Source organism: Melanostigma gelatinosum (assembly GCF_949748355.1).
Source record: "Melanostigma gelatinosum genome assembly, chromosome: 13".
NCBI lineage: Eukaryota > Metazoa > Chordata > Actinopteri > Perciformes > Zoarcidae > Melanostigma > Melanostigma gelatinosum.
Genome location: NC_136646.1, coordinates 8,881,212 through 8,900,876, shown reverse-complemented (window position 1 = coordinate 8,900,876; position 19,665 = coordinate 8,881,212). Strand labels below are relative to the sequence as shown.

General features: G+C 46.2%; 2 protein-coding genes across 3 annotated transcripts in view; one reads left to right on the top strand and one right to left on the bottom strand.

The window, feature by feature from the left end:
• The window catches only part of LOC306787235 (vesicle-fusing ATPase), a 45,877-nt gene that overhangs the window by 7,034 nt on the left and 19,178 nt on the right, over positions 1 to 19,665 (bottom strand). The window contains exons 2-15 of the mRNA XM_079282327.1: positions 14,189 to 14,274; positions 11,688 to 11,787; positions 11,541 to 11,580; positions 10,701 to 10,867; positions 10,426 to 10,533; positions 9,595 to 9,670; positions 8,989 to 9,144; positions 8,124 to 8,323; positions 7,869 to 8,034; positions 7,446 to 7,520; positions 6,109 to 6,296; positions 5,382 to 5,477; positions 5,111 to 5,267; positions 4,673 to 4,806 (exon numbers count right to left, since the gene is read on the bottom strand). Coding sequence (XP_079138453.1) covers positions 4,673 to 4,806; positions 5,111 to 5,267; positions 5,382 to 5,477; positions 6,109 to 6,296; positions 7,446 to 7,520; positions 7,869 to 8,034; positions 8,124 to 8,323; positions 8,989 to 9,144; positions 9,595 to 9,670; positions 10,426 to 10,533; positions 10,701 to 10,867; positions 11,541 to 11,580; positions 11,688 to 11,787; positions 14,189 to 14,274 — 1,749 coding nt within the window. The remainder of the gene's footprint in view (positions 1 to 4,672; positions 4,807 to 5,110; positions 5,268 to 5,381; positions 5,478 to 6,108; positions 6,297 to 7,445; positions 7,521 to 7,868; positions 8,035 to 8,123; positions 8,324 to 8,988; positions 9,145 to 9,594; positions 9,671 to 10,425; positions 10,534 to 10,700; positions 10,868 to 11,540; positions 11,581 to 11,687; positions 11,788 to 14,188; positions 14,275 to 19,665) is intronic.
• On the top strand, positions 1,666 to 4,201 carry LOC306786518 (uncharacterized protein). Of its 2 annotated transcripts, XR_013772492.1 has the most exons (3): positions 1,666 to 3,414; positions 3,536 to 3,736; positions 3,990 to 4,201. XR_013772492.1 is itself a non-coding variant. In XM_079281312.1 (2 exons), exons 1-2 carry the CDS (start codon positions 1,759 to 1,761, stop codon positions 3,542 to 3,544), a joined length of 1,665 nt encoding a protein of 554 aa, XP_079137438.1. In that variant the 5' UTR covers positions 1,666 to 1,758; the 3' UTR covers positions 3,545 to 4,201. The 2 variants fall into 2 exon arrangements, 1 of the variants encoding a protein (XP_079137438.1); XM_079281312.1 differs by having other exon boundaries at positions 3,536 to 4,201.

Sequence of the window (19,665 nt, the reverse complement as noted above, 5' to 3'; positions counted from 1 at the left end):
CGCTTCCTGGTTAAACAAACAGCCAGTGACGAAGTGGAAGCTTTCCTTCTGACTTTCGAAATCACTGCAAAACGTGAACAATGGCCCGAGGAACGGTGGGCAGACTTGATCGCTCCTTTTTTGACGGGCACCGCGCAACGGGCTTACCAAGACCTAGCCAATATTTCACCCGTCACCTACACAGCACTGAAGGAGGAAGTGCTTCAGCGTAGCGGGGTGACTCTTCTGACAAAAGCGCAGCGATTTCATGAGTGGAATTATGATGCCACCCTCTCTCCAAGAGCGCAACTGTATGATATCACGCGGATCACTACCGCCTGGCTGATGTCGGAGCCCCTCTCATTTTCCCCCCTTGATCGGGTAATCATGGATAAGTTACTGAGGTCATTACCGTTTGAAGCAAAAAAATTGGCAGGACAAAAAAATCCCCGCAGTCTCGAGGAACTGACTGAGGTAATGGAGGGCTGGCAAGCGGCGCAGGCTCTGGTGCGTGGGGGAAGACCGCCCAAGATGGAAATATCCACCCGGCCCCGACTGTTGAAACATGGAGATTCCCCACGAGAGCCGGCCATGAGGACCCCTCCCGTGGAAACCCCCCAGCGCAGATCCCTGTTAACCCCCGACACCCGCAGGTGTTATGACTGTGGTGAGATGGGACATATTGCCTGGAACTGCCCACAGCGGGGGGACGCCCCCATGCCCACAGCTAGCGAGACTAGTCACCCCTGTGGACTACTGACCACCTGTTGGGCCCAACAGGGCGATTCGGCCCCACTCACCCCAGTACGAGCGAACGGGCATGACGCGGCCGCCCTGGTCGACTCCGGCAGCGCCGTCACCCTCGTCCGCCCCGACTTCGTCGAGCTACCCTACCTGAAAAGTACAGTATCAGTCACCTGTATTCACGGGGAGACCAGAGACTACCCCACCGCGATCCTAGAGCTTCACACCACCCAGGGGAAGAGCACCGGACCGGCAGGGGTGGTACCCGACCTACCGGTGGACCTCCTGATCGGAAGGGACTCCACTGTCTTCCCGGGGCTATGGAGAGGCCTGGCCAACGGGAAGAAAGCCCCACCACGAAAACCACACCGCACGCCAGGAAAGTTGTGTGGGTTTCAGGGGGCCGACCCCCTGAGCTCCACGTCCCCCCTCTCAGAAGGCGCCGCCAGCGCCGCCGTCCGGGCCGCGGAAGCCGCCATTCGTCCAGCCAGGGAGGAGGACCCTCTTCCAGCCCCCGAAGAAAGGGATCCAAGCCAGGCCAGTGAGGACGCCTGGGCTGATTTGTTCCCACTAAACCCCGAGGACCAACCCCTGCCTGCCCCTCTAGCGGGACGCTTCGGGACCGCCCAGCTGGAGGACGCCAACCTCCAAAATGCCCTGCGACAGGTGTCCGTGGTGGACGGCAAACCCATGGATGGGGTAAGACAAATAATTTACCCTCACTTTGCCATTAAAGCTAATTTGTTGTACCAAGTGGTAATGAAGGACGGGGCACCCCTTGAGTTGTTATTGGTGCCCCGCCCTTTTGTGTCGGTGGTGCTCCAGATGGCCCACACCCACCTGTTGGGGGCCCACCTGGGGGTGGAGAAAACCCTGGAAAGAATCAAGGCCCGGTTTTACTGGCCCGGGGTGAAAAAAACGGTGGAGGACTACTGCCGGAGCTGTCCTGACTGCCAGCGGGTCGCCCCCCAGCCGCACCATCGCAATCCGCTGATCCCCTTACCCATTATTTCAATTCCCTTCAGTAGGATTGCGATGGATTTGGTGGGACCCCTCCCAAGGTCCAGTAAGGGATTCCAGTACATCTTGGTGGTGCTGGATTACGCCACTCGCTACCCAGAGGCCATTCCCCTTCGGACCATGGCCACCAAAGGTATTGCCAGGGAATTAATGATGTTATTTTCTCGTGTAGGCATCCCGGACGAGATCTTGACTGATCAGGGGACCCCCTTCATGTCAAGAATCATGAGGGACCTGTGCGGGCTAATGAAGGTAAACCAGTTAAGAACGTCGGTATACCACCCGCAGACAGACGGCCTAGTAGAGAGGTTTAATCAGACCCTGAAACGGATGCTCCGGAAAGCCATGGAGGCAGACGGACGTAATTGGGATCAGCTGCTCCCTTTCCTCATGTTCTCCATTCGTGAGGTTCCCCAGGCCTCCACGGGATTTTCCCCCTTCGAGCTGTTGTACGGAAGACGGCCCCGGGGACTCCTCGACCTGGCCAAAGAGGCCTGGGAACACCAGCCATCACCCCACCGTACGCTGGTGGAACACGTGGAAGAGGTAAGAGAGAGAATGGCAACAATTTGGCCGATGGTTCGAGAACACATGGCCGAGGCCCAGACTGCCCAAGCCCGGGTCTACAATAGGGGAACCCAGCCCAGAGAATTTAGCCCGGGGGACCGAGTCCTGGTATTAGTCCCCACATCTGAGTGCAAATTCCTGGCTCGGTGGAATGGACCCTATGAAATAATGGAAAAAATAGGAGAAGTGAACTACAGGGTAAGACAACCAGGGCGACGACATCCAACAAAGGTGTATCACATTAACCTGCTAAAAAAATGGGTGGCCCGTGAGGCCCTATTTTCCCTCTCTCTCTCTTCCCCTCCCACCACAGGAAAGACGGAGGCAGTAGAGGTCCCCATGGGAGAGCAGCTGACCCCCAGCCAAAAGCAAGACCTCCGCGAGCTAGTGGACCGATTCCGGGACGTCTTCTCCCCAGAGCCGGGGTACACCGACCTCATCCACCATCACATACATACCGAACCTGGGAAGAAGGTACGTCTCAGGCCGTATCGGGTGCCAGAAGCCAGGAGGACCGCCATTGAGACAGAGGTACGCAAAATGTTGCAGGCGGACATAATCGAGCCCTCCAGAAGCGATTGGTGTAGCCCCATCGTCCTCGTCCCCAAACCTGACGGCTCAGTCAGGTTCTGCAATGACTTCCGCCAGCTCAACCAGATCTCCAAATTCGACGCCTACCCGATGCCACGAGTGGACGAGATGATCGAACGGGTAGGGAGTGCCAGATTCATTACCACCCTGGACCTCACGAAGGGCTACTGGCAAGTGGCCTTGGCCCCCGAGGCCAGAGAGAAGACAGCCTTCGCCACCCCCGAGGGGCTGTACCAGTACAAACGGCTCCCCTTCGGTCTACACGGGGCCCCACCTACCTACCAGAGGCTGATGGACCAAGTCCTTCGGCCCCACCGAGAGTATGCCGCGGCGTACCTAGACGACATCGTCGTACATGGGGAGGAGTGGGGGACCCACCTGCGTCGGGTCGACGCCGTGCTCCGAGCCCTGAGGGGAGCGGGGCTAACAGCTAACCCCAAAAAGTGTCGCCTCGGCCTCCGAGATGCGGATTACCTGGGGTACACCATTGGGCGAGGTTGCGTCAAGCCCCAGGTAGGGAAGGTCGAGGCGATCCGGGAATGGCCCCGCCCCCTCACCAAGAAACAAGTAAGGGCATTTATTGGACTGGCGAGCTATTACAGGCGATTTGTCCCCCACTTCTCCTCCCTTGCAGCTCCCCTGACGGACCTAACAGGAAACCGGCTGCCAGAGCGGATCCAGTGGACAGCAGAGACAGAGGAGGCCTTCGAGAACCTCAAGAGGGTGCTGTGTTCAGAACCAGTGTTGGTGACCCCGGACTTTGAGAAACCGTTGGTGGTCCAGACCGACGCATCAGAGACCGGGGTAGGCGCCGTCCTGGCCCAAGTACAAAATGGTGAGGAACACCCGATAACATACATCAGCAGAAAACTCTTGCCCAGGGAACAGAAATATTCCACAGTGGAAAAAGAATGCCTAGCCATCAAGTGGGCCCTGGGCGAGCTCAAATATTACTTATTGGGACGAAAGTTCACTCTGGTCACCGACCATGCCCCATTGGTATGGATGTCGAGAAATAAAGAAAATAACGCCCGGGTCACCCGCTGGTTTCTGTCTCTGCAGCCCTATGCCTTCTCTGTCGTCCACAGATCCGGTGCCGCTCACGGAAACGCCGATGCCTTGTCCCGCAGGGACGCCTGGTGTTCCTGGAGCAGTCCTCCCCCCAGGTCAGATTTAAGGGGGGGGGTGTGTGGCAGCCGGGGTGGGCGAGCCCAGGGAGTAGTGATGGCAGGAAGATACTACAGACTACCAGAGAGAAATGGATTGCACTTTGCACACGCTCCCTTAGTGCCAGCAGGCAATCAGCGCAACAAGGCACACCTGAGAGAGCCGGCCAGGGGAGCTTCATGGGCGGATATAAAAGGAGAAGGAAGATGTGAAGTCGAAGGAGTAACTTAGGTGAAACCATTCAAGACGGTGAGATATTGTGAGACTACTTAGCCACCGACCCTGGAACGGAAGACTACCCCAACTGGATTGCCCCCGGCTACTGACCCCTGCTTGGAGGAGAACGACGCCCCTGCCCAATCCCTGGACCGTACGAGAATTGCGCCTTGTGTATCAGACCCCGGAACTGCACCTAGACCCTTCTCTTGCTTAACGGACTTGTATTGGCTGTGTGGCTGCTGTGTCGTTACCAATACCCCAGTAAAGTATTTGATTGCCACGTCTTTAAGTCTCCGTGTCTTTATAAGTATTGCATATTGTCCAGTAACACCCCTGACCACCCCGGGGGCTGTTACAGGGGGTTAAAACACACTGCAGCGCTTACCTTTTTGATCGCCTGGCACTTGGAGATCTCCGAGTGTCCAATCATCTTCTCTGGAGAGCAGATCTTAATGAAGGGGAACTCCGAGTCCTCTGCAATCTGAGCCGCCAAGGCCGTCTTTCCGCTGTGGGGTGGGCCTGGTGTGTGTCGAGAGCGGAGGAGCGGTGCAATTCACTGTCTGCATGTGTTTGTATGTGTAGCTCAGTGGCGTGAAAGCCGTGAGTGTCGTTTGAGTCATTTAGCTCAAATAATGGTTTTTTTTAACCACTAAAACTGGTGAATTTCAACGTGGGGTATTTTTCAATCTTGTGCAAAGTCACACATTATCCACAATTTGGGCAAAACTAATTGATTTACCGGTACCTCTTTAATTGGAATAATAGTGCAAGTGTGTTTTATTGTAATTTTGCTCTGCTTTTCTGTGTGTTTCTGGTTTCTTACCCTCCAGTAGCACAGCCACCAGCGGTGTGCGATCACTGTTCTTGGTCTGCTGCACCAGCAGCTCTCCATCATCCAGGACATGAGTGACCGGGTCGCCCCATTTGATGATGCCGTTCATGATGTAGTTGGAGTAGTCCTCCTGGTTCGTACCAAACGCCTGGGGAGCAAACATAAAGAAGTGTCAGGAACTGCCTTCTGCCTTTACATAATACAGGATTATACCGTATTCTACAGTCAGGGGGCATCAACTGTAAAACGACCCGGCACGTACGGGTTTGATGTCGTTGTTGAGGGATCCCATGAAGTCACTTCTGGTGACCTGCAGCTTCTCTGCCTTCTCCATGTCCACTTCCACTGTCGTGGTGGCCTGGAGACGAACATACAATTGCATTAAAACCTCCTCAGGTTTACATATGAAGTTCAGCTCACTTGTCACTCGGAGCCAGGGGGTGAATAAAAGGAATGTTTAAGTTGCAAGTAAAAACTGAAACAATTCTACTGAACTAATTCCTTGTATGATGCAGGCGAAAGCGAATAAGTAGTCCTTGATTTGACAAATGACTATTCCCAAAGTCAAGAATGAACTTTCACACAAACAAAAAGCTAATTTTCATGACTTTTGTCACTCCTATTGTTTTGCTTATTGGAATGGGATTAATACCAGTCCAGCTCCCATCATGCTTTGCGTGACGTAAACAGTTCGTATAATGTTGCTCAAGATGCAGTCATTTTGCTGTGGGCTACACAGGCGAGGGTCACAACAACCAGCAAGATAATCTGCCAGCATACTGCTCCGCCAGCTAACATGTTTACATTCTGCAAACCACTATTTGGCTGTGCCAGCTGTTATTACACTGTCATCTTTTTCACCACACTTACTTTGAATTTCAACATGATTTTATACGTTTTAATTCACATTTCAATCTTGACTTCTCACTGCGGCGGCATCCCAACCAAACCCTAATGCAAGCTTTGAGTCTTGCAAGGTGCAGAGTGACCTTGATGTGTCGGTTCATGGCCGTGGACTGAGCGGCCCTGACCAGCCCCTCCAGCTCGGCACCGCTGTAGTTCTTGGTTTCGGCTGCCAGCTCCTTGATGTCGACATCGGGGGCGAGCAGCTTGTAGCCTCGCATCTTGTTGGTGTGGATGGTCAGGATCTGGACACGCCCCTTCTCATCGGGCAGACCTGGCGGTGAGAGGATGAGGAGGAGGAGGAGGGGCGTGAGGACAAGATGGACACGGGAATGGAAAGGAAAGAAGAGTCGAGAGGTCATTGGAAGAGAGGGATGGGGTAGAGTTGATGTGACAGAATGGAAGATGTGAGGAAAGGAAGAAGGATGAGAATGGGCAGAGGAGGCAATGAATAAATGTAAAAAGGTAAAATTAGTAAAACGTCTCTATTCACTTAATTATAACTCCATGCTGGCATGATGTGATTCAAAAAAACATATAGTGCTGCAGAAAAATTCACCAGAGGGGTATTTATTGATGTATTTTATGTCACAGAAAAAAAGAGTTTGAATATTTGAAGCTTGTGTTAATCACAGGCCTTATTTCAGGCATCTAAGAAAAAAAACATTGACTTTGAGACGAGGGAACCAGAAGTTCAAAAATGCTGACTCATTCCGGGGTTTTACCACTCATTCCGGCACCACTCCATTTACCAAAGCATATAAATAGAGTAAGAAAAAGACGTACTGTGGTGTGGATACATACATGTAGAGGTATACAGTTCAGGAAATTAATCCACCAAACTTATTATTGTGTATTTCAGCACAAGATAAAGGACAAGCAGCACCAGAGCTTTAATTATTATGGAGCCGCTAAACTGAAGATTATTTTAAAAGGCTATCAGAAAAATCGAAAGTATCACTGAATATATCAACAAAATACTTTTGTCAGCTGTGCTCCTCGATGAACCAGGGCCAAAGAATCGCTCATAATCTGTGTTCATGTCCACTTCTCCCATTGGAGGCAATAGACTCTAGACCTGAGTCCTAAAGGGGCGGGGCACTGGCAAAACCTGCACGACATAGACACAGTAAATGAATCTCAAGTGTGCCGTCTCCTTTCTGAAGCGTCTCTGTGGCTCAATTTACGCTACATGCGCAAACAATCCCCTCGACCAATCACTGCTCTGCACGCATATGGACACGCCCTAAAATGATCACATCAGCATTAAGCAAAGTAGAAATGTGCTGAGGAAAATGGCCATCATTTTGAGGTCCTGCATGGGGATAAGGGGACACTAACTTAAACCAGAATGCCAAGCGGAGCAGTTTGTATGAGAAACAGGGCCGACCAGGCCGAGGGGGAGAGAAAGAGAAACACTCACTGATTTCCATCTTGACCTCAAACCTGCCAGGCCTCATCAGGGCGTCGTCTATCAGGTCGGGCCTGTTGGTCATACCTGGAGGGAAAGAGGAAACGGCAGAGATTGAGGGAAGGCAGACGTACGTGAGCCATGCTGTCTGACATTTACCGTATGAAATTCATTGCAGAAGCATACAGTGACAGGAGAAACCCATCTTTTGTGGCGCAAATAAACATGCAACATGTTTATGTTGATATCATTTCACACGCATCCATTTGCGTGTGACTCGTTCTTAGGTTAAAATCAAAACATAAAGGTACTTGTAACTCAAATCTAAGTAAAACAAATAACTGCAAAATGTGGTCTGATTGGGTTCTTTAATTAAAGATGACAACTGAACAGCCTTTATATCGTCATATATCAGTTCTCGCTGATGCCACTGACCGATGACCAGGATGTTGTTGAGTTGCTCCACGCCGTCAATCTTGGACAGCAGCTGGTTGACCACGGTGTCGTGCACGCCCGTGCTGCTGGCGCCCGTGCCTCTCTGCTTGCAGATGGCATCCAGCTCATCAAAGATGATGATATGGAGGCCGCTGTTGGCTCCCAGCTGGAGACGAGTTCAAAAAACGATGAGTTCAGTTTTCTTTTTCTTCTTGAACATTTTTTTAAAAAGCACATTGAGCGTCTCCCCCTCACCCTCTTCTGCTCGTCCTCCGCGTCAGCGAAGAGCTTGCGGATATTGGCCTCGGACTCTCCCACGTACTTGTTGAGGATCTCGGGGCCGTTGACGACCTTCGGCTCGCGGGCGTTGAGCATCTTGCCAATCTGCCTGGCCATCAGTGTTTTACCACAGCCAGGAGGCCCGAACAGCATGATGCCCTTCACGTGCTTACACCCTGGGAGGGAGGAGAAAGACGAAAAGGTGAGATGGCGAGGAGTGAAAAGTGCAAGCAGAATCAGAAAGGAGAGATGTAAGAAATACAAGACGCCAGAGGAAAAAGCAAGGAGAGGAGGGGATCAAGAAAAGCCAGAGGGAGAAGAAAGCAGAATCATAAAATGAATCATAAAACCAAGGAATAGTATGTTGCTGTCTGTGTGTCTCTCTCGCTCGCTGTGTGTGAGGGGGAAAGCTGCTGTGTTGACAAACCCTGTTTCCTCCATTGTATTACTGCAGCATTTGGTTATGAAAACCAAATGAAAAAAATGTAAATATATTTTACATAATATAAAATATATTTACATTTTTTTCATTGTAGTTGTACACTGTTTATTCCTCGTAAATTTACGACTTCAATTTTGGATATTCTTTTTTTTCCATTTTTGTCTTGCAGTATCACCAGCCTCCCTCCGGCTCCGTAGAACGTTCACTTGTTGGTTAAAATGAAAGTTCCTGCATTACACTATATGTCATATGAGGGCAGAGAAAGGTAAAACCTCATAAATACAGAGAAGAAAAGAGACATCATGACAAATTTATCCTAAAAGCCAACAGAAGGATGGTGGACGTGCACGGTGAAAATATGAAAAGTCAACCGGAGTGAAGATCGAGAGGCTTTCTCACCCATCTGCTCCACAATGTCTGGAGGGAAGACTCGGGAAGCAAAGGCCCTGCGGAAAATGTCGGAGAATTCCTTGTCCAGACCGCCGATTCCCATCTTCTCAAAGTTCCACTCTGGGTTGATGATCGTCTGTCGGGCCTCCTTGGTCTTTGCCTTACCTGTTAAAAAGACATAGGGGAACCACTTGACCAGCAACTCACAGATATACGTGTTTAAAGCGAGTGGCTCCGTGAGGATACAGTAAGATATTTGATAAAAGCTTCGAAAAAATAAACCAGTTTCAGGATGTTGTCAGATGGGAAGGAAAATGGGATTTCTGCAGCTCAATAGCGAATTAAAAACCCTTAAAATAAAAGTCAAGTTTGGCTTGTAAGTCGTTCTTGGCCTTTTTTCCTCAGCGAGAGAAGAGTGTATTGTTCTTACTGCCATGTTTACCATGTACATTGAAATATATTTTAAACTTCATCTGACGATTGAGTGAAAATGCTAAGAAAAACAGCCTCTGACAACAGTTCCCGCTTTGATTTCGTGACATATTGTCCTTCTCTTAGCCCCCTAGATTCCAGATCATAAAGGTGAATCACATTTTGGTAAAAGAAGGAACTTACCAACGAGTGTGAGGGATGAACTATTGGCCTTCTCAAAGATCACCTGGCTGTTGCCCACAAACAGTCCGATGTCGATCTGTCGGAGGAAACAGAAGCTGCAATTTTTTCTCCGATGGTTCTGAAATATTTCCCTCCATCTCCACGATGATACATGTAGAATACCAATGGCCCCTTCGGATGAAACGTGTACAGGAGCGAAAGCACCACCAGGACCGACTGTGGTATTTGCAGCATATCTGGTTTTAGCTATTTTTCCGCTATTCTGAATACCTTTTTGACTGATGTTTGAGTTTTCACTTGTTATATGTTGTAGTATTTGATGCATTTCTGAATCTGGAGCAAATTTCTCTGAATGTGTGCACTTTTGCTTGTGACTGCTTCTTGTCCCTAGGAGCTGCCATATATTAATGTGCATTGCTAAATAAAGTGTAAGGCAATAAATCACTGGAATGCTTCTATTCCCTCGACTCCAGCTGATATCTGCACCATTTCATTCCTCATAAGCATTTCAATTTCAAGCTTTAGGCATTACCCGGAGTTTAATTATTGAGGGGTATGTTTACAAGGAACAGAGCTACAGTGAGTACTTGGGGACATGCGGGAGCGTCAAATACTTTCCTGGATTCTGCTGAATTTGTATGCAGATTTTTATGGCAGATTGCAACCATCACTTTACCGGACGTGTCCCCTGCAACCCCACACATGTGCTTGTTAATGATCAGCTGTCCCCCATTTTATAAAGGCTTGTGAATGGTGACACGTTGATCTGCTCCTTTTACTGGTTTTGACGATAAATCAAATAAACCGCATGTCTGCAATGCCGGTCGGTACCTTCTGTTTCTTTCCAGAAGCTGGTTCTCCTCTGAGGATGCTGGCATCCATGGCTTCCATTTCTTTTACCATCAAGCCAAACAGCTTGTCACAGAAACTAAACACGAGCTGAGAGACAGAGAAAGGCAAGAGGATGATCAAACAACCTGCAGAGCAACATCGAACAACTAAGAACAAAGCAAAGTGTGTGTGTGTGTGTGTGTGTGTGTGTGTGTGTGTGTGTGTGTGTGTGTGAGAGAGAGAGAGAGAGATTTTGTAGGTTTGTGGATATGAACCTGCTGAGTAACAGAGAAGCTCTGGTTGTTGAACTGCTGGATAAACTCGGCGGCCATCCTGTCTGAGTCGTAGGGGGAGGAGTCAGTACTCTTCTTCTGCAGGAAGTCAATTTCGATTGTCATGGCGCCAATGCACTGCATGGACTTGTCAAAGTTGTAGTTGGCCACTGAGGGGACAGATGAATTGAACATTTAAATAAATACAACATTTTGTGAAGACCACCACACATTGGATTAAATGGGTCTTTTTTTGCCTTTTCAAAACTAAAAATGTGTAAGGAATGGATTAAATAGTGCACTAATGTAATGCAAATGTTAGCATATCCAGCTACCTAGCATACTGCCCACAGTAGCTACCTAGCATTTTGCTTTGTTGAAAGACATGGTTTAGCATATCACTAATCACAACTTGCGGTAATATTTCCCCAACTGTGCGGAAGGCAATCCCGGATGCTATCAAAGTCCTGCTCTTCATTGGACGTATTTAGCCGCAAGTGCATATTTAATAGCCCTTTACGGGGTTCTTGTTTTAATACAAGTTAGCCAGAAACAACAAAAAGGCTGCCAGACACTAGTTTTATGTTGGCAACCATCTCATGAAGCTAACATTAGCTTAATTAGCTAGCTAGCTACAGTTGATAAAAATAATTCAGTGACGGTTGTCATTTCAGCCGGCGAACTGGACTAAAGTAACTGTCAGTTAGAAATGAATGACCCATTGTTTCAGAAATGAGTCACTATGGAGGTCGCTGATGTCATAGCTAATGTCAACTACAGCAAAAGAGCTATTGTGTTCTGTTCGTAGCATTTTGCAGCGCAATCAAATAGAAAACGTTATACCTTCCACTTCCTGGCCAATGGAGAGACCGGCCCACTTCCTCTACAAGAGAGATTAAGACAGGGACATAAGGAAAGACGACAAACTGTAGGCCAATTAACAAAGTGTGTGCAAGTTGCTTGTGTGTGTGTGTGTGTGTGAGTGTGTACCTGTGGCAGGCTGAAGGCGATGCTTCCAGGTGCCACAGTGTGGTGGGTCGTCACTGTGAACACAAACTTGTGGTTGGGTGTGGTCTTCACTGACACATGTCTGCAGAGATAGGAGGCAGACAGACGCTGGATATTACATGCATCATCGTGAATTATTTTGGCTTGCAGGACTGTTATTAACTACCATATGCAATGCAACACGGCTCCCTCATCCCTCAATTTGTCTTATTTGACCTTTCACTGTCTAATATGTTCTTTTCCGCTCCATTTGTATGCTTTAACATCAACGTTACTGAGTAAGCAGATTTTTTTTGGGGGGGGGGGGCATGACATGGTTTACGTCTTTGCAAACAATTGCTTTTTATACATCCAGCAGACATGAAGCTACATTAGCCTGCATTTAGAGTTTTGTTTCTGGCTACTTGACAAATATGAGTCCTCTATCCAGTCTTCTCTCTGCTCTGGTTTGGTCGGCACAAACTCTTGAGGGGAATATGTGCCTCTCTAGCTGCTAAATGCTCCACTATATTCAGAAGCTAATTGCTAACATTGTCTGTCTGGTGCTGAGCAGGTAGCTTCATGCCCCAAAAAAACCAAAGGCAAACATCCAAAATAGAGAAGGAATCGCATACACTGGGATGACAAGACTCTGGGGGTTTGTCAATATAGACAGCTCCTTTCACATTACATGTTAGATGGTGATTAAAAACATGAATCAGTGCAGCTTTAATTAATTTATTCAAACATAATACTGATCTTTTTACAGCGCTCTAGGTGACATCTCTGGAGGTGAGGAAAGAAAATCACCAACATATCAGTGTGTGTGGAGACCATGCACCACTACTTAATGAACTAACTTCACAGAGGCATTATTGATACGTTGCCATTGGTTTATCTGCGATGGTTGCTAGGATACCACTGCTTTCCTCTCACACAAGGCGCCCTCACGAGGCTCATCGAGACAGTTTGATAAGAGTCAGAGTTTGAGTAAAAGCACCTTTCAATGTCGATGCCTACTGAAGGAATGCATTACATCACATCACTGCAGCGGGTATTTAACACCTTCATTTTAAAGCGTTACCTTGTTGCTAGGCTACGAGAGAAGCGTCTTTAATATTTCGCCAGCCGTTTTTGAATATCTGCAAATACTCATTACCAGATATTTACAATAATGACAACAGTGTTAAACCTGAGATATATATATATATATATATATATATTTATATATATAGTTATTCTCATCTTAAAACGTCATGCACAGTGACAACGGATGATAAAGACAAGGCAGCAGTTGCCATGGCAGTACGAATGTAGAACACAGATAACAGATTCATTTTGAGATCTGCCAAGAGGCTCCCACTGGAAATCAAGTTTGCTCATTCTTAAAATGATAACACGTACAGAAACGAATGTGTGCAAATGAATATGAACCAATCGTATCTATGACGACCTTTTAAATGTGTTTTTTCATTGTTATATTCTTATGTAACACTACTTCTGCAGCAATGAGCCTGTGTCATCCCTTCTGTTGTTTGTCAGCAGCTCAATCCCATTATCTTTGTCCAGCAGAAACACGATGACATCCGAAGAGTTTGTCACGCAAAACCAAGTTGAAAGGCTTTCATCTCAGTTGCACAAAACTGCCTGAAAGGGACAAAATAATGCAGACACTAGACAAAGTTAAAACGGGTGTGTGAGCAAACTGTTTGCCCCTTCATTTAGAGGGCCAACTGTGATGGTGGCAATGCAGAAAGGACAATGAAATAACTTCCTATTTGAAAAACTGAGATCATCATGAAAGCTGCACGGAGGTATTTCACATGTTGGTAACCCCAAATAGCAGCGAATGGTAACCGTTTAAGTACCGTACATAATTAGACAATGCCAATAACCATACTATCGTGCTTTTTAAAGTTTCTATTTTAACTACTACAGTGATGGTATGCATGTTTCTGCAACAGAGATTTCATGTATTTATATTCTGTAATTGCCCGTCTACACAGTGGTTTTTATTGTTGCTGGCGGAGTCCGCCATTCCGGCGCTGGATTCAAATGACCTACTCCCCCTCAAGGGATGCACAGGAAATGATGCGTTCATGTGCTTTAGCAATACCTCTTTATAATTTGATCTCACTGATCAGGGATCAGATCAAATGCTTGATTTTGTCTGTTAGCTTCAAGGAACTGTTGGCATTAATGTTTGCGATTTATTACATTTTTATTGATTCATTTTTTTGAATAATCCGGTTGAAAAGATGGTGTCTTTTTACATTTAATTCTTGCACCTCTAGTTATCATTATTATGATATCCAGCAAAATAATCCTGTTGACCACAGGCTGTAAATCCTGCAGCCTCATGTCAGATTATTGACTGTGACCTGCTGGACGAAGGATAAGGGGATACGGTGGGTGGATGGATGAGTAGACGCCCGGGGAGATGCCCGGGTGTGTGGGTCTGTATTGACAAGCGCATCGACGAATATGCGATAATGATGACTCACTGTCCTGACTGCAGATCCTTCTCGTTCACCACGGCACAATTAGACAGCGACAGCTCATCTGTCGGGCATCGCGCCGCTTGCATGGTCTGTGAAGATAAAGAGGAGGAGGAGGAGGAGGAGGAGAGGAAGAGCAAAAAATAATTCAAAGATATTGGCAAAAAACACACTTTTACAAAAGCTGTTGTACAACTTGCATAAAGATCAGTTGTTCCACTTTGTTTCATCTTAAGTGAAATGTTATTTGAACGTTTGAGAGTCATCCCTGGGCTGAGAGTTGTATAAAATACAATCGTTCTGTGTGTTGTTGTGCAGTCTGTGTTATGTGCAGGTTATGTACGGCCTGAGATAAATATGCAGATGTAAAGTTGCAGCTGAATTGGAAGCATCTATTGGTATTCCAACAAATTATAAATATGACTAAATATGGGTTTAAGTCTTTAAAATATTTGTTTTACATCCATCCATCATCTTTTTTCTTTTACTATTCAAATCGTACACCAAGGTGGTTCAACTTAAAAACCTTGATTCCTCTACTGCCATAAAAAAAATGTGACTTCACTGAACTTAGGCTGAAGAATCTGTTCAAATGAGTTCAATACACGTACAAAAATAAGATGAATTGAACGGTTTAGTCACGCTGAGAAACATTACGGACAGATTACTTTTCCCTGTCAGCCCTTCTTTTGACATGTCAAAATTAAAACTCTGTATTCTTGTACCAAAGTCAGAGCAGAGACAACATACAAGGCTGTTTCCAATCACTTAGAAAACATTCATGTAGATACATAGAATACATATTCAACACAAACCTACACAACTATATTTATGCCCACTTGGGAGCAGCAGAAACAAGTTGTGAACACAACATGGACATATCAGCGAACACCTTTTACTTTGATATGATGAATGTGCTCGCAAACAGTTGCTCATTTACACATCCAGCAGTTAAAAAAACAAGAAGAGCATTCATTTACAGTAACTCCTCTGGCCACCTGCCAGTCACAGGAGGGCTATTTCTGTGGAACGACTTTTAGATACTCTTAATTACATTTCACTGATGTAGTTTTACTTCAGTAGGATTTTGCATCAAGTAGTTTTACTTGTAGTAGAGTCATTTAAGATGAATGCATTTTGCCATAAATTATCCGAATCGTTCTTCTACCACTGTAGAGGACATAGTTAAGCAAGAGGGATGAATCAAAGAGTACTGCAGGAGCGGTGATGAAGTTTACACCTCCATCCTATAATTAGAAATGTGAGAAGAATCAGGGGCGGTGACATCGTCATCGCCATCGGGCTGGAGTACCCGGGGAACCAGGTCATGTAATAAAACCTATCACAGCCACCAATTGATGTGCCTTGTACCCTGACCTTTAATTTGCGCCTGTACTTCTGATCTTTAAGGAGTCTCTACTCTACACGTATGGTAAGACAGGTGTGAATATAAGGACACGCTGCCATGCTCTCATTCCGACATGAATTAAAAGGCCTTGGCAGAACAACCAGTCTCTGCAGCTCGGAAAAGAAAGGTACAGAAGAATCTGCCGCAAGGTTCGGCATTCCAATGCACATCACTGCAAGTGGTATCCATGGTAACCGCATTAAGCAATCACACAGAGCCTCAGACCATCAATCGGGCTTCACTGCTGGCCGGTTTATGAATAGCACAGTCGCTCCGAGGCACAAAGGTTACTCTGCCACAAATAGTTTTAAGTCATTTGTTGGCAGCTGAAACACAGCAGACCTGCTCTCACTGTGGACACGGGTTCCTCCTCCGTGTTTGATCTGCGCATCGCTTCAACTGTTTCGTTAAAAGCTAAGACGATGCAGCAGTTTGACGACATACACTGGTGAAACCTCCCTTGGAGAGCAACATAACACAATGTTTTTTCACGAAGAATAATAAAAAAAAGAATTGCATTTGAACCCAGACACAGAAAGGAAAATAACGATTATTAACAATGATCTAACAAATGCAGCGATTTCAAGAGTGAGTTTCTGTGTCCAGAGGTCTGTTGCTTTGGATGTGGCAAAAGATAAGGTCATTTAGTTAATTTAAGAGTGTCAGAAAGGGAGCTTCACGACAAAGGATTTGGCATTAGCTTTCAAAATACCAAATGACTTCAATCCTTTTTTGAATGATGGATTGATAGTAAGTCAAGGTGTTCACTATTCAGCTTTCCTTTGATATTCCCACTTCTGGCTCTGTTTTTGTCTCCACCGCCTCCTGAGGTAACATATTGGTTTCTTTTACATTTAACTGCGTCTGTCTGCTGTTTACTGAACCGGTAGCATCCTGTAGCCTTTTCACCGAAAACAGCTTGAAAGGGGAGAGTGAAACAAAACAGTAAAATCTCGGGCCGCACAGATCGAATGAAACGCTCTGTAAAGCCGAGGGAGAGCTGTAGATGAATGTGATAATTCTTTGTAGGTTCATCACTCTGCATTGTCACGTTGTCTTTTACATTGTCCTTTGATACATTGGTATTACAAACGTATTGATTAGAGCCACATAACCTATAGCTGCGAAGATACCAAATTTCCGTATCTTTCTTTGAGTTTGTACGGTTTGTGTTAATAATCCATAAAGCTGCATGTAAACAATATCATACATATCCATCTCAGTCAGAGTTTTCTGAAGCTGCAGCCTCTGCACCAAAATATCACATAAATGCTTTTTAGCAGCTGATTGCGAGGCGTCCTCATGAGGAGTGAAGCCATGAATAGACAACAAAAACTGTTTCACGGGAGAAATTCCAGATCCAGATTACAGGCAAAATCTGGTTACCGACCAATTATTTGCCAAATTCCCCCTCGTAAATGTTTGCCAAATCCATTCATAATCTCTGAGGATTCTTTGCCAGAAGTACAGATAGACAAATAATGGCCATACTTTTGACTATAACACTGGTAACAATGTGCTCAGGCTGTTCTCTATCCTTTTTACAGGCACCTGGTGTATAAAATGAGACAAAGTCGCAAACTAGATCTGAAGCAGCTTCTCATTTCGCCATCATTACTTGTAGACCACCTGTTGACGACCGATACATTGTCATCATTAATCAACATGTAAATGCAACCCAGTCGGCAGAAGAAATGTTGGCATTGTACGTTTCTGCAAACTACGAGGTACGTTGAATTGAGCTTTCTTACGTCACCTGAAGTAACGAACGTTAACGGGTTTCACCCAGGACACAAACAGCAGTGTCCTGGGTGAAAGTCCTGTGTTTGTTCGCCCCGTACACGTCTCGCACTTTATACTCATTATACCGCGTCACTTTCAATACGAATAACTTAGCATTTCCATTCAGTCAGCACATGACATCAGCTTGACATTGCAGCCCACTGGATTGCAATAGTGCCAGAACTACCAGGGTTGTTGCTGTGGGCATGGTTGCCTATGGACGTCTCCTGAGATGCTAGCCAGCTATCCAGCCTGCAGGGGGGGGGGGGGGGGGCAGAAACGACCGCTATATATCCATCTCCAGTCAGAGAGCCAGAAACACGAGGAAGATGGCGGCTTGTTTTATAAAAAAAAATTGGTGTGTATCCATACATACCTTGAAAAATATTACGACCTTGTGGGCACCAGCGTGGGCAAGCAGAGAGGAAGGACAGAAGACAGTATTTGAGACGGGGGGGGGCTTTAGAGCAGCAGGCTGGGGCTGAGGTGCGGAGCAGTGGTGAATGAAGACATGCGCATTCAAGTTTCATTCACATGTATGAGTTTTTTCACGCAAGCCACAGTCACATCATGAGATCACCTGGGATGTTGTCAAGCGCATGCAGACCAGAGTCGGGGTTTGTTTGGATTTTTAACCACAAAACACATTTTTGTTTCTGTCTTTTCTTTGTCGAAAGCCAAATTTACAAATTGTACAGTTACAAAACGACACCCCAAATCGTGTAGCGGTCGGATGATGCGAGCCGCGTGCAGAGTGCCATGCCAAAGATACGCCGTTTTGTTTATCATAAGGTTGCATCTCTTCCCCACATTAGAGACACAGTGACAGCTGTCGTATTGTGGTGACAGACATGGCTGATAGAGAAAGGAATCAGCCGATTCAGTTCTCCGATGGGTGAACTGTTGATGATTGAGAGGGGAAATGTCGGTGATATGCCTTTATGGTAATTTGTCTCCATATTTCATTCATTCAACAAATCAACCAGGGATGATTACGTTTGAAAATCCGTAATTTGTGATTGAATCCCTTCATGGTGTGGGAAGACCAGTGCTAGTCCTGTTATTGCTTTGTGTTTTGTCTGCTGTTGTATTGTTAGGACGCTTAGGACAGGATCAGTTCGTATTAGCCCGCATGCTCAAACAAACAAGAAATCACAGGAAGTGGAACAGTGTCAGAAGCAAATACATTTGAAAAAAAGTTTTGAACATAGTCATGTTAACATCAGTTGTCCTGCATGAACTCCTTGTTTGAATTCCTGCTCCATTTCCCGAGTGGAGGTGCGTCTACCTTTGCCTCAAGGAAGCTCTGAGCTACCTGTGACAGCTCTTTAAAGTCCTGAGAAACAGAGAATTCAAGGAAAGTATCCATCTACAAAAACCACACCGCTTATGTAATTCGTAAAATAGGTTATGAAAGCATAGTATGACTCATATGTTCAATGAATAGCAAGACATTTTGGGAAACCCCCTTATTCGTTTTCTCGCAGAGAGTTAGATGAGATGGTTGAAACCACTCTTATGTCTGTGCGGTGAATTTGTAGCTAGAGCGACCAACTGATTAGCTTAGCTTAGCATAAAGATTTCTAGTCTAGACAACTAGTTTGGCTCCAAATCTGCCTGTCAGCATCTCTAAAAGCTCACAAATGATCGTGTTATGTCTCTGGACCAGCAGCTTCCTGCTTCCACTGGTTTCCAGGCAACTTGTTCCGGCCAAGTTTACACGTTTACAAGACCTGTAAACAAACATTACATAGCATGTTCATTTAGAGGTGGAGGTCGGTGGATTTTGCTCCCCTGTGGACAGACTCAGAGCTATAGCTGTTTTCCCCATTGTACAGCCTCTATGCTAAGCTAAGCTAACGCGCTGCTGGTTCCAGCTACGTAATAACAGAACCGTCATGGAAGTGGTATCAATCATCTCATCTAACTCTCAGCAAAAAGTGAACGAGCATATTTCCCAAAAATGACAGACAACCAGCAGGACATTTTGCAGCAGCACCTTTTGCAAGCGAACACGGCTATTTAGAAGTGTAGATTAAGAATAAATCATTTTAAAACCCTGAAATAAATGAATCTATTGACTTTTTAATGGCGAGAGAAATGAAGAGCATGACTTTTTTCTTATTACTAATCGTTCCGTCTCCCTCCCTTGAGCCTGTGACACATCTGCGGTATGATCTCCTGTTTTTTCAATAAATTATTCCAAAAGGTGTTTTGTGAGTGCAGTCTGTGTAAATCTGCAGAAGCAGGGAGTGTCCGGATAAAGAGACGGTAACTCCCCTCACTCGCTCTA